Source organism: Mus caroli, unplaced genomic scaffold, assembly GCF_978045245.1.
Source record: "Mus caroli unplaced genomic scaffold, Mus_caroli_1 scaffold_2, whole genome shotgun sequence".
NCBI classification, from domain to species: domain Eukaryota; kingdom Metazoa; phylum Chordata; class Mammalia; order Rodentia; family Muridae; genus Mus; species Mus caroli.
In genome coordinates, this window is record NW_028227257.1 from 111,250,303 (window position 1) to 111,264,877 (window position 14,575).

General features: G+C 39.9%; 1 protein-coding gene across 1 annotated transcript in view; it reads left to right on the forward strand.

The window, feature by feature from the left end:
- Abcb11 (ATP binding cassette subfamily B member 11) overlaps window positions 1-14,575 on the forward strand; it is a 119,306-nt gene that overhangs the window by 19,165 nt on the left and 85,566 nt on the right. The window contains exon 6 of the mRNA XM_021182286.3: window positions 14,226-14,313. Within this exon, the coding sequence (XP_021037945.1) occupies window positions 14,226-14,313 (88 nt within the window). The remainder of the gene's footprint in view (window positions 1-14,225; window positions 14,314-14,575) is intronic.

Sequence of the window (14,575 nt, forward strand, 5' to 3'; positions counted from 1 at the left end):
TGACTCCAGAGCTGATGGAGAGGGCAAGAAGAGACAAGAAAGTTTCCAAAGCTCAGTGGCCCGTCAGCCTGGTCAATCCTTTCAATCCTTTAGCTAGAGGAGCAGTGAGAGACCTTGTCTCAAAAAATAAGGTGAAAATATGTGTGCTCATCTCTTACACACATGCATACGTGTGTATCTATACATATATATGTGTGTATATATATGTATATATGTATATATTTGCACATACCACACACACACACATACAGGGGAATGCCAGGGCCAAGGGGTGGGGGTGGGTGGGTGGGGGACTGGGGGGGGGAGTGTATTGGGGACTTTTTGGATAGCATTGGAAATGTAATTGAGGAAATTACCTAATTAAAAAAAAAAAAAAAGAATAGGGCTGACCCGTGGATGCTTTCCCAGACATCCAAGCCTATGTCCTAGTCTTGGAACCTCCCTTATTTCTGTTCTCTCCAAATATTCCCAAGCCATTTCAGGTAGTGCTAAGCTCCACCCCCAGCAAAGAGGGGTGGCCATCAGGCCCAAGAGCCTAAAAAAAAATAAAAATAAAAATAAAAATTAGGAAGCCAGATTATTGGAAATAAATGTGCTGGCATTTGAATTTGTATGTTTCTCTAAGTTTACAAGGATATTTTCTTCTGAGAGACTCTGCATTTCCTATAATGAGACTGATTTCAATGAGCCCTTTAGAGCTCTTCATTTCTGTTGGAGGGCAGAAACGAACTACTTTTCTGAGTGTGATATCACCAGAGCCACTGGTAACACTGGGCCATTAAATCATGAAGATAAAAGTTAGAGAGGTCATACTGGGAGACATTTCCAGGGTCTTAGCCACCTGGAGACATTTGTTAGATGAATCGAAGAATGAATCTAGCTTTGGTGTTTCCATCACCTTGATAAACAAAGAATCCCCTGATGCTACTACCACTCATTGGCTCATTCTTCCCGGGGCCTTATACCTGGAACTGAATAAACATTGCAAACTGAAGCTCTCAGAAGAACAATGGCCTCCGCTGAGTTCACAGGACACAAATAATTAAATGAGCCTTTGGTAAAGTACAATAAGTAGATGAAGCATTCAAAATGGTCGTTTGTCTTCCTCATTTAAAGTATGAGTAAGCTGAAATGGATTAGAGCATACCTTTCTTAGATTATCCCTTTACCAGGAACTCTTTGACAAGGTAAATACTTTCATGATGCGTTATGGTAGCCACAGCTGTGCGTACTGTTATTCATTCCTTTATCTTTTGTGGGGTGAGATCATTGTGAAAGTGGAGTTGGGTGGATCCCAGCAACAGGGAGAGAACATTTCTCATGTGTCCATGGTTAAAATACCTCCCAAGTTACCCAACACTTTCAAGATCCTTTCTTGGAAAAGCTTATTGTTAAGGATACAATATTGTTACTTAGGATGATAGATGAGTCGATCTGTAAGACAAGCCAATAACTTAGTGACGTATGTGTGCAAGCTGTAGCAGGAGATGTTTGTGTGCTTTTACTATATGGCATTTCATATGTCTTTAAGCTGTTGGGTGGATGGTAGAGCTAAACGTTTAGACATAGTTCTTAGTCAGTTCTCTCGGGCAGTTCATTTGGTTCTCTGCAATTTCTGGTATAGTCTTTGGGCCACATAGACTGTAGTTCAGTTTGGAAGGCACTACACACACACACACACACACACACACACACACACACACACACACACACACGATTGTGAATATTGGATAATACAAACCTTTGCAGTCCTGTGAGAGCGGACCACACCACCACTGGAGAACTGTTTTCTCAGCTGCCCCCCATGTGGACACCCCGGGATAGAAATCTGAGGCTATGTTCTCAAACTGATTTCAGAAATCTGTGCTCTACCTATTGCTCCCTAACTTCCCATCTGCCACGTCTGGGCAACAGTGATTGATTTTCTGTGAGAGGTCATATAAATAGAGTCATAAAACAAGTGGCCCTTTAGGTCTGGATTTTTAAAAACAGCATAATGTTTTTGAAGTTCTTCTATGTTGTAGCACGAATCAGTATTTTATTTTTATTTGTGAACACTTTGCTATATGGATATAATGTTTTATTTCATCTTATTCCTTCATTGGTCGTAATTTTAATTTTTCCTGCTTTCTTTTGCTATTGTAAATAATACTGCTTTGGACGTATGACTTCGTTTCTTATAGTTCCATAGGTCAAAACAGAGTTGCCCGGTCATTCCCATGTAATCCTGGAGGAACTGTCAGACTACTATCAAAGTGTCTGTAGCATTTGTGTTCTCCCTCGTGGTATATGAGGTTATAATCTTCTAACTTCCACTAACAACTGTTATCTTTATTTTGATAGTGTTTATAATAGATTAAATGACTCCCTGTGATGACTGGGTTCTAATCTCTGTAACCTATGAATATTACCTTACATGGAAAAAAGAGTCTAAGCAGGTGGTATGACTAAATTAAGGATCTAAGATGGGCTTTGTGGCACATGTCTGTAATCCCAGCACTTGGGAGGCTGAGGTTGGAAGACTGCTGTGAGTTCAAGGCTACTTGATCTTCATTGGAGTACCAGGTCAACCGGGGTTCAATCTTGAACCTCCTCCTACCCTACCCTACACACACACACACACACACACACACACACACACACACACACACACACACAAAACAGAAAAAAAAATCAGTATTTGCAGGTGGAAGAGATGATCCTGAATTACGTAGGGGCACTCTAAATGCAATCATTGTTTTTAATAGAGGTGGAGTGAGACCCAACTACAGGGAGGAGAGGCGGGTGACAAAAAAGCCAGGATCAGATTGTCAAGTCACCTTCCAGAAGAGGCAAGAGAGATTCTGCCCTAGAGCCTCTGGACACTGTAGAGTCTGTAGTACAACTTTCTCTACACGACAATGTAGGCCCGGCAAAGCTTTCAGACTTCTGGCCTTGAGGAGGAGTTGAGTCACCACGTGTGTGGGACTCTGTTATAGCAACGATAGGAAAGTTGTGCCGTGCCATCCTAGTGAATATGGATTAGTATCTCATCCTGACACATTTCCCTGATGGCAAATGACACCTGAGATCTTTCTACATTCCTATTGGCCATTTGCTATGTTCGTTAGAAACAGTGTCTATTTAAATTATCCTTTACCAAACTGGATTAGGTGTCTTCTTATTGAGTTGTAAGAGTACATTTTTCTAGTTATACGTTCTTTACCAAATGTAGGATTTCCTTAAAATTTTACCATTCTTTAGGTTATCTTTTCAGTCTATGGATGGTGGCTCTTTAAGCCCTAAAGCTTTAATTTTGGTGACCCTTACTCTATTTCTTTTCTTGTTTTGTATCTTTTGGTTTTGGCATCATATCTAAGAAACTGTTCAAGGTCATGAAAATGCAAACCTGTGTTCTTTGTTAAAAGACTTTTATAATTCTACTTCTATATTTAGATCTGTGGTTCACATTGAGCAAATTTTTCTCTATGTAGGAGAAAGGACTTTGATGACTCCCTTTTTTGACGTAGTCAATCACTTAACATCATTTGTTAGTAAGACTATTTCAACTTAAATTTTTTTCACGTTACATAGTATCAGAACCCATATCAAAATCAATTCATACTAAACATCAGGGTTTATTTCTGGGCTCTTGATTCCTTCCTGTCCATATATACCCTTATTTTTAACCAACAGCACCTTTCTAACTGCTGTAGCTTTGTAGGAGTATCTGAGATCAAGAAGTATGAGTCTACCAACTTGGCTCTTTTTCATTCTGGGTCTTTAGTATATTTTATATAATTTTGAGGCTTAGTATATTTAACTTCTGTAAAGAAATAAGCCAGCATACAAGGGGTTGCACTGACCCTATAAATCAACCTGTGAGAATATTGTTCTCTGGGATTCAGTTATTTAAGTCATCTACAACAGGGTTTTATAATTTTCATAATATACATTTTGTACTATTAAATTTGTTTGTTAGGTATTCCATTCCTTTTGGTGCTCTTAAAGGCTACCTTACCTTCTGAATCCCTGGGTCAGATTTTCACCTTTGTTACATAGATTTACAATTTACTACATGTGCTGATATTGGCTTCTGGAACCCAGTTGTCCTATTCATTCATGCCGATAGGTTTCTACTGGATTCTCTAGAACTTTCTATATAAGATCATGTCATCTGATAAATAGAAACAAGAGTATTTCATTTCTAATCAGAAGATGTATTTTCTTAGTTTTAATTTTTTTCTGTATAATTGCTCTGAGCTAGTCCTCCTATACAGCATTGAACAGGATCTGTGTGAGTATGCACTTTCTCTTTTTCCTGAAGTGTTTTCCCATTGAGAATGGTGCTAGCTATAATGGGTTTCAATTCTCTTTTATTATAATGGGGAGAGGGGATGTCTTCTATTCCTGGTTTGAGGAGTTTTTAATCACTAAGCAGTACTGAGTTTTGCCAAAAAACTTCTGTATTATGAAGACCATGCGGGGGTTTTTTGTGCATTATAGTATTCATATGACCTATATGACTGATTGATTTTCATAAATTAAACCACCAGGGATATATTGTACTTAGTAATGATGGATGGTCCTGTTCATATGCTCTAAGAATTAATTTGCCAATGTTTTCTTTAGAATATGTATGTGTGTGTGCATTTCTGTGTCTGTGTACACATCAGTGATTGTGAACTTGTATATGTAGGGTGTGTATAGAGAGCAGAGGTCATCATTAGATGTCTTTGTCAATCACTATCCATCTTATTTTTATTCATGTTTTAAAATTAATCTATGATGTAAGAATTTTACACATATATGTATGTAATACACTCTGGGCATACCCATCCTTGCATGCTCAATTATTCTTCTTTTATCTCTGCCCTCCCTTCCCCCGACTGCCAGTATGTCCTGGTCCCATTTGATGGCTTTTTTGTTTTTGTTTGCTGATTTGCTTTTGCTTTGGGCCCACTGGATGTAACCAGGGCCATTTGTACAAGGATAGGTGTGAAGGTCTTTGCTGGGACACCAAGAACTCACTCGTTATTTTATGTGAGTTTGGACGTTTCATTGAACCCAGAGCTTCTGGATTCTGCTGCAGTGGCTGGGCAGAAGGTCCCAAAGGCCCTCCTGCCTCTGCCTTCCCAGGGCTGGGGTTACAGGTACATGCAGCTGTGGGTGGCTTTTATGTGACTCATGGGGACCAAAGTCAGGTCCTTATGCTGATGTGGCAAGCACTTTAGCAACTCAGCATTTCCCAGTCTTCTAGCTGTTGAGGAGTTTTGCGACTATAACCACTAGACATATCAGCGTGTACTTCTAGATATTTTTTGTATTATTTTAAAACCAGGCAATCAACACTGAACTCAAAGAATGAAGTTGGAAGTGTTTCTTTCAAGTATATTTTTTAAGTCTTAAAGTAAATAGTATTAATATTTAACTATTTGGTAAAATTCCTAGTGAAGCCATCTAGTCTTGAGTTTTACCTTGCTGAGTGTTTTTGATTGTTGATTCAGTTTCTTTACAGGATTTAATCTATTCTGATTGCTAATACCTTGGATAAAAATTTTAAGTTAATTACTCTAAAATTGCATGTAGAATGAGGTGTTTTGACATATGTATACATTGTGAAGTGGCTAAATTACCCTAGTTAACACATATATCATTATACATACTGTATAATTATACAAAAAACATACATTTTTTTATTAATCATTTTATTCAGTTACATTTCAAATGATATCACCCTTCCTGGTTTCCCCTCCACAACCCCCATCCCATCCTCCTCCCCTTTGCCTCTATGAGGATGCTCCTCCACCCACTCCCCCACTCCCCCCACACCTCTCTAGCATCCCCCTATGCTGGGGCATCAAGCCTCCACAGGACCAAGAGCCTCCCCTCCCATTGATGCCAGATAAGGCCATCCTCTGCTACATATGTAGCTGGGGCCATGGGTCCCTCCATAACATACATTTAAAAAAAAAGATTTACACACCAGAAGAGGGTATCTGATCCCATTACAGATGGTTGTGAGCCCCCATGTGGTTGCTGGGAATTGAACTCAGGACCTCTGGAAGAGCAGTCAGTGCTCTTAACCTCTGAGCCATCTCTCCAGCCCTAGCAACATCCATCTGTGATGAAAACATTTAAAATCCTTCCTTCAGCATTTCTCAGATACAAAGACACCATCACTAACTGTGGTGTGTTGTGCAATACAACTTTTACACTTGTTCCTCTTGCTACCAATGGTTCTATCTTTAAAAAAAACTTATTTATTTCATACATGTGGGTATACTGTCACTGTCTTCAGACACACCAGAAGACAGCTTCAGATGCCCATTACAGATGGTTGTGAGTCACCATGTGGTTGCTGGGAATTGAACAGTTTCTATCTTTTGATAAAATTCTGGTCTCTTCATTCCCAGTTCCTGGATACCACTACTTCATTCTTTCCTGTGGTTTCCACTTTTTCAGACTTTCTGTCTAAGTGAGATTGTATGATACCATTTCCTATGCTGGGCTTTTAACTGACAACTTGTCCCCTTCCTATTAAAGGCTGAATAGTATTCCATCTGTATGTATACTGCCTTAGTTAGGGTTTTACTGCTGTGAACAGACACTATGACCAAGGCAACTCTTATAAGGACAACATTTAATTGGGGCTGACTTACAGGTTCAGAGGTTCAGTCCATCATCATCAAGGCAGGAGCATGGCAGCATCCAAGCAAGCATGGCGCAGGAAGAGCTGAGAGTTCTACAGCTTTATCTGAAGGCTGCTAGTGAAAGACTGGCTTCCAGGCAGTTAGGATGAGGTCTTAAGCCCAGGCCCACAGTGACACGCCTACTCCAACAAGGCCACACTTACTAATAGTGCCACTCTCTGGACCGAGCTTATACAAATCATCACATATGCTGTATTTTCTTCACTGAGGAATTGTTGGACACTTACTTTAATTACAGTATTAGCAAGATTCCTTTAACATTTGTATTGAAAGGCAAAAGAGCAGAACTAAATTCACTGAAAATAAAATAAGCTACCAAATGTCAACACCCACTGTAACTACAGCCATGGAGCCTGCTTACTATTGATGGAGGTTAGATATTACTAAGAAATATGTCCACAAAAGTAAGTATGCCTATTTTTTTAAAAATAAGGATGAAAGGAATTCAATGGAGAACAGATGAATTCTGGTATGATATTGGGGCAACTAGGGCTTTGAGGGGCAGAGGTAAAAGTAAACACTAAAGAAAAAGAACCCAAGAGACCTACTGACATAAATATGTTTTTAAAACTATTAATTTTTTAAATAAAAGTAGAAGCTTTATTATCCCATTTCCCACTGTTCTTTTTTTTAATTTTTAATATTTTTATTACATATTTTCCTCAATTACATTTCCAATGCTATCCCAAAAGTCCCCCATGGCGCCCCCCACTTCCCTACCCACCCATTCCCAATTTTGGCCCTGGCATTCCCCTATATTGGGGCATATAAAGTTTGCAAGTCCAATGGGCCTCTCTTTCCATTGATGGCCGACTAGGCCATCTTTCGATACATATGCAGCTAGAGACAAGAGCTCCGGGGTTCTGGTTAGTACATCATGTTGTTCCAACAATAGGGTTGCAGATCCCTTTAGCTCCTTGGGTACTTTCTCTAGCTTCTCCATTGGGAGCCCTGTGATACATCCAATAGCTGACTGTGAACATCCACTCCTGTGTTTGCTAGGCCCCGGCATCGTCTCACAAGAGACAGCTATATTTGGGTCCTTTCAGCAAAATCTTGCTAGTGTATGCAATGGTGTCAGCGTTTAGAAGCTGATTATGGGATGGATCCCTGGATACGGCAGTCTCTAAATGGTCCATCCTTTCATCACAGCTACGAACTTTGTCTCTGTAACTCCTTCCCTGGGTGTTTTGTTCCCAATTCTAAGAAGGTGCACAGTGTCCACACTTTGGTCTTCATTCTTCTTGAGTTTCATGCGTTTATCAAATTGTATCTTATATCTTGGGTATCCTAAGTTTTGGGCTAATATCCACTTATCAGTGAATACATATTGTGTGAGTTCTTTTGTGATTGTGTTACTTCACTCAAGATGATGCCCTCCAGGTCCATCCATTTGGCTAGGAATTTCATAAATTCATTCTTTTTAATAGCTGAGTAGTACTCCATTGTCTAAATGTACCATAATTTCTGTATCCATTCCTCTGTTGAGGGACATCTGGGTTCTTTCCAGCTTCTGGCTATTATAAATAGGGCTGCTATGAACATAGTGGAGCATGTGTCCTTTTTACCGGTTGGGACATCTTCTGGATATATGCCCAGGAGAGGTATTGCTGGATCCTCCGGTAGTACTATGTCCAATTTTCTGAGGAACCGCCAGACTGATTTCCAGAGTGGTTGTACAAGCTTGCAATCCCACCAACAATGGAGGAGTGTTCCTCTTTCTCCACATCCTCGCCAGCATCTGCTGTCACCTGAATTTTTGATCTTAGCCATTCTGACTGGTGTGAGGTGGAATCTCAGGGTTGTTTTGATTTGCATTTCCCTGATGATTAAGGAGGTTGAACATTTTTTCAGGTGCTTCTCTGCCATTCGGTATTCCTCAGGTGAGAATTCTTTGTTCAGTTCTGAGCCCCATTTTTAATGGGGTTATTTGACTTTCTGGAGTCCACCTTCTTGAGTTCTTTATATATATTGGATATTAGTCCCTTATCTGATTTAGGATAGGTGAAGATCCTTTCCCAATCTGTTGGTGGTTTTTTTGTCTTATTGATGGTGTCTTTAGCCTTGCAGAAGCTTTGTAGTTTCATGAGGTCCCACTTGTCAATTCTCGATCTTACAGCACAAGCCATTACTGTTCTATTCAGGAATTTTTCCCCTGTGCCCATATCTTCAAGGCTTTTCCCCACTTTCTCCTCTATAAGTTTCAGTGTCTCTGGTTTTATGTGAAGTTCCTTGATCCACTTAGACTTGACCTTAGTACAAGGAGATAGGAATGGATCGATTCACATTCTTCTACATGTTAACAACCAGTTGTGCCAGCACCATTTGTTGAAAATGCTGTCTTTCTTCCACTGGATGTTTTTAGCTCCCTTGTCGAAGATCAAGTGACCGTAGGTGTGTGGGTTCATTTCTGGGTCTTCAATTCTATTCCATTGGTCTATTTGTCTGTCACTATACCAGTACCATGCAGTTTTTATCACAATTGCTCTGTAGTAGAGCTTTAGGTCCGGCATGGTGATTCCACCAGAGGTTCTTTTATCCTTGAGAAGAGTTTTTGCTATCCTAGGTTTTTTGTTATTCCAGATGAATTTGCAGATTGCACTTTCTAATTCGTTGAAGAATTGATTTGGAATTTTGATGGGGATTGCATTGAATCTGTAGATTGCTTTTGGCAAGATAGCCATTTTTACAATGTTGATCCTGCCAATCCATGAGCATGGGAGATCTTTCCATCTTCTGAGATCTTCTATAATTTCTTTCTTCAGAGACTTGAAGTTTTTATTATACAGATCTTTCACTTCCTTAGTTAGAGTCACGCCAAGATATTTTATATTATTTGTGACTATTGAGAAGGGTGTTGTTTCCCTAATTTCTTTCTCAGCCTGTTTATTCTTTGTGTAGAGAAAGGCCATTGATTTGTTTGAGTTAATTTTATATCCAGCTACTTCACCGAAGCTGTTTATCAGGCTTAGCAGTTCTCTGGTGGAATTTTTAGGGTCACTTATATATACTATCATATCATCTGCAAAGAGTGATATTTTGACTTCATCTTTTCCAATTTGTATCCCTTTGATCTCCTTTTGTTGTCGAATTGCTCTGGCTAGGACTTCAAGTACAATGTTGAATAGGTATGGAGAAAGTGGACAGCCTTGTCTAGTCCCTGATTTTAGAGGGATTGCTTCAAGCTTCTCACCATTTACTTTGATGTTGGCTACTGGTTTGCTGTAGATTGCTTTTATCATGTTTAGGTATGGGCCTTGAATTCCTGATCTTTCCAAGACTTTTATCATGAATGGGTGTTGGATCTTGTCAAATGCTTTTTCCGCATCTAACGAGATGACCATGTGGTTTTTGTCTTTGAGTTTGTTTATATACTGGATTACGTTGATGGATTTCCGTATATTGAACCATCCCTGCATCCCTGGGATGAAACCTACTTGGTCAGGATGGATGATTGTTTTGATGTGTTCTTGGATTCGGTTAGCAAGAACTTTATTGAGGATTTTTGCATCAATATTCATAAGGGATATTGGTCTGAAGTTTTCTATCTTTGTTGGGTCTTTTTGTGGTTTAGGTATCAGAGTAATTGTGGCTTCATAGAATGAGTTGGGTAGAGTACCTTCTGTTTCTATTTTGTGGAATAGTTTGTGAAGAACTGGGATTAGATCTTCTTTGAAGGTCTGATAGAACTCTGCACTAAACCCATCTGGTCCTGGGCTTTTTTTAGTTGGGAGACTATTAATGACTGCTTCTATTTCTTTGGGGGATATAGGGCTGTTTAGATCATTAACCTGATCTTGATTCAACTTTGGTACCTGGTATCTGTCTAGGAACTTCTCCATTTCATCCAGGTTCTCCAGTTTTGTTGAGTATAGCCTTTGGTAGAAGGATCTGATGGTGTTTTGGATGTCTTCAGGATCTGTTGTTATGTCTCCTTTTTCATTTCTGATTTTGTTAATTAGGATGCTTTCCCTGTGCCCTCTAGTGAGTCTGGCTAAGGGTTTATCTATCTTGTTGATTTTCTCAAAGAACCAGCTCCTTGATTGGTTGATTCTTTGAATAGTTTTTCTTGTTTCCACTTGGTTGATTTCGCCCCTGAGTTTGATTATTTCCTGCCGTCTACTCCTCTTGGGTGAATTTGCTTCCTTTTTTTCTAGTGCTTTTAGGTATGTTGTCTAGCTGCTAATGTGTGCTCTCTCTAGTTTCCTTTTGGAGGCACTCAGAGCTATGAGTTTTCCTCTTAGAAATGCTTTCATTGCGTCCCATAAGTTTGGATATGTTGTGGCTTCATTTTCATTGAACTCTAAAAAGTCCTTAATTTCTTTCTTTATTCCTTCCTTGACCAAGGTATCATTGAGAAGAGTGTTGTTCAGTTTCCACGTGAAGGTTGGCTTTCTATTATTTATTTTGTTATTGAAGATCAGCCTTAGTCCATGGTGATCTGATAGGATGCATGGGACAATTTCAATATTTTTGTATCTGTTGAGGCCTGTTTTGTGACCAATTATGTGGTCAATTTTGGAGAAGGTACCATGAGGTGCTGAGAAGAAGGTATATCCTTTTGTTTTAGGATAGAATGTTCTGTAGATATCTGCCAGATCCATTTGATTCATAATTTCTCTTAGTTTCTCTGTGTCCCTGTTTAGTTTCTGTTTCCATGATCTGTCCATTGGTGAAAGTGGTGTGTTGAAGTCTCCCACTATTATTGTATGAGGTGCAATGTGTGCTTTGAGATTTACTAAAGTTTCTTTAATGAATGTGGCTGCCTTTGTATTTGGAGCATAGATATTCAGGATTGATAGTTCCTCTTGGAGGATTTTACCTTTGATGAGTATGAAGTGTCCCTCCCTGTCTTTTTTAATGACTTTGGGTTGGAAGTCAATCTTATCAGATATTAGAATGGCTACTCCAGCTTGTTTCTTCATACCATTTGCTTGGAAAATTGTTTTCCAGCCTTTCATTCTGAGGTAGTGTCTATCTTTTTCTCTGAGATGAGTTTCCTGTAAGCAGCAAAATGTTGGGTCTTGTTTGTGTAGCCAGTTTGTTAGTCTATGTCTTTTTATCGGGGAGTTGAGTCCATTGATATTAAGAGATATTAAGGAAAAGTAATTGTTGTTTCCTGTTATTTTTGTTGTTAAAGTTGGCATTCTGTTCTTGTGGCTGTCTTCTTTTAGGTTTGTTGAGGGATTACCTTCTTGTTGTTTCTAGGGCGTGGTTCCTGTCCTTGTATTGGTTTTTTTCTGTTATTATCCTTTGAAGGGCTGGATTCGTGGAGAGATAATGTGTGAATTTGGTTTTGTCATGGAATACTTTGGTTTCTCCATCTATGTTAATTGAGAGTTTGGCTGGGTATAGTAGCCTGGGCTGGAATTTGTGTTCTTTTAGTGTCTGTATAACATCCGTCCAGGATCTTCTGGCTTTCATAGTCTCTGGTGAAAAATCTGGTGTAATTCTGATAGGCTTGCCTTTATATGTTACTTGGCCTTTTTCTCTTACTGCTTTTAGTATTCTATCTTTATTTAGAGCATTTGTTGTTCTGATTATTATGTGTCGGGAGGTATTTCTTTTCTGGTCCAGTCTATTTGGAGTTCTGTAGGCTTCTTGTATGTTCATGGGCATCTCTTTCTTTAGATTTGGGAAGTTTTCTTCTATAATTTTGTTGAAGATGTTTGCTGGTCCTTTGAGTTGAAAATCTTCATTCTCATCCACTCCTATTATCCGTAGGTTTGGTCTTCTCATTGTGTCCTGTATTTCTTGGATGTTTTGAGTTAGGATCTTTTTGCATTTTACATTTTCCTTGATTGTTGTGCCGATGTTCTCTATGGAATCTTCTGCACCTGAGATTCTCTCTTCCATCTCTTGTATTCTGTTGCTGATGCTGGTATCTATGGTTCCAGATTTCTTTCCTAGGGTTTCTATCTCCAGTGTTGCCTCATTTTGGGTTTTCTTTATTGTGTCTACTTCCCTTTTTAGGTCTAGTATGGTTTTGTTCATTTCCATCATCTGTTTGGATGTGTTTTCCTGTTTTTCATTAAGGACTTCTACCTGTTTGATTAGGTTATCCTGTTTTTCTTTAAGGATTTGTAACTCTTTAGCAGTGTTCTCCTGCAATTCTTTAAGGGATTTTTGTGCTTCCTCTTTATTGTCTTCTACCTGTTTACCAGTGTTCCTTTGTATTTCTTTAAGTGTGTTATTAAAGTACTTCTTGAAGTCCTCTACCATTATCAGGAGATATGCTTTTAGTTCCGTGTGTAGCTTTTCCGGTGTGTTGGGGTGCCCTGGACTGGGCGAAGTGGGAGTGCTGGGTTCTGATGATGGTGAGTGGTCTTGGTTTCTGTTAGTAAGATTATTACGTTTACCTTTCGCCATCTGGTAATCTCTGGGGTTAGTTGTTGTCGTTGTCACTGTTTAAAGATTGGAGCAGAAGCTGTGTTCCACTCACCAGCAGTCTCAAAATCCTGTGGCGGGGGTCGTGGGTAGCTGGCAGTACCCCGGTGCTGGTCCAGCCGGAAGAGGCCTGTGGTCCTAATCAGGCCGGTTTTCTGCTTCCCTAACTAATGCAGTCTCAGGTCCCGCGTGCAATTGGATTGGAGCAGAAGCTGTGTTCCACTCTCCAGATGTCTTAAGATCCTGTGGCGGGTGTTGTGGGTAGCTGGCGAGTGTCAGCCGACCCTGCGCCCTCGCTACCCCGGTGCTTTTCTGACCGGAAGAGGCTTGTGAAAGCTATTAATTTTTATGGCTGTATATGAGATCACTTTTATGTTCTAGGCCAAACCCTGAGATTCTATACTTGAAATGTGAAGCACAACCCACAAAAGTCGAAATGGTCCTTTCTATGAAAGAGAAGCTCGGGTTATCAGAGGAAGGTAGACCCCATAAATCATGCAGTATGAGTGCATGCTCACTAAAAAGAACTTTTCCTCTTTCATCTTCTTTCCTTTCCTAAATAAACGGGATCCCTGTCATTTAGACCAGCATTGCCATAAAAAAAAAAACTTGCTATTTCTCTAACTACAAAAGTCCCTTATTTCCTGAAAGCAGTTTTAGAGTATCTCCCCCACTTCCCCACCCCTTTCCTGGTTCACCAAGCCAAGTCCCTATGTCACAGCACAACAACTCTGAGGAAGGGAAGGGGACGTCTTAGGATTCCCCTGCAAGTATTTCTTTCAACTTGTGAATTAACCCTAGTAAGAAAAACTTTAAGGGATGTAACCGGCAGAAAGCTAGGGCTAATGGGGAAGGGCCATCTCCCCCAGTAAGAATATGACAAACACGTTTTTAAAATGCCATTCTGGGATGGAGAAGGTGAAAATCTGGTTTGCCTTCCCAATGGTAAGCTCTTGATTGACAGCTTACTTCTTTCTAGAATTGTCTTTCCAGACAGCACACCTGGCTTGTTAAAACTTTTCTCTCCATGTGAATATTTAATAGAAATGTATAGCAAGTTTATTTCAAAGCCCTCTAAACCTACTAATACAACCTTTGATATCTGGATCCTACTTGCAAATCTCAGTACTTTTCCTTCTTTTTAAGGTTGGTGGACATTAACAGCGAAGTCATCAAATTTTCTGGCATCTACGCAGGAGTCGGTGTGGCTGTCCTTATCCTAGGATACTTTCAAGTTAGTAGCACCTCCGTTCTAGTAACAGACAGACATCTGGCTTTGTAGACACCACGATGAAATACTCAGTTCTGCATATGAAGGCTCTGAGAGAGTGGGGAAGGTTCTGACAGCTGAGCAGTCATTGTGCAGATAACAGGGTGTGCAGGCTGGCAAAGTGGGCATGTGCAACCACCAGGGGTGAGAGTGGGAAAGGGAGGGGTAGACATTTCCTGCTAAGTTGCTGCCTGTCTGACCTCCCCCATCTGCCTCGCTCTTCTCA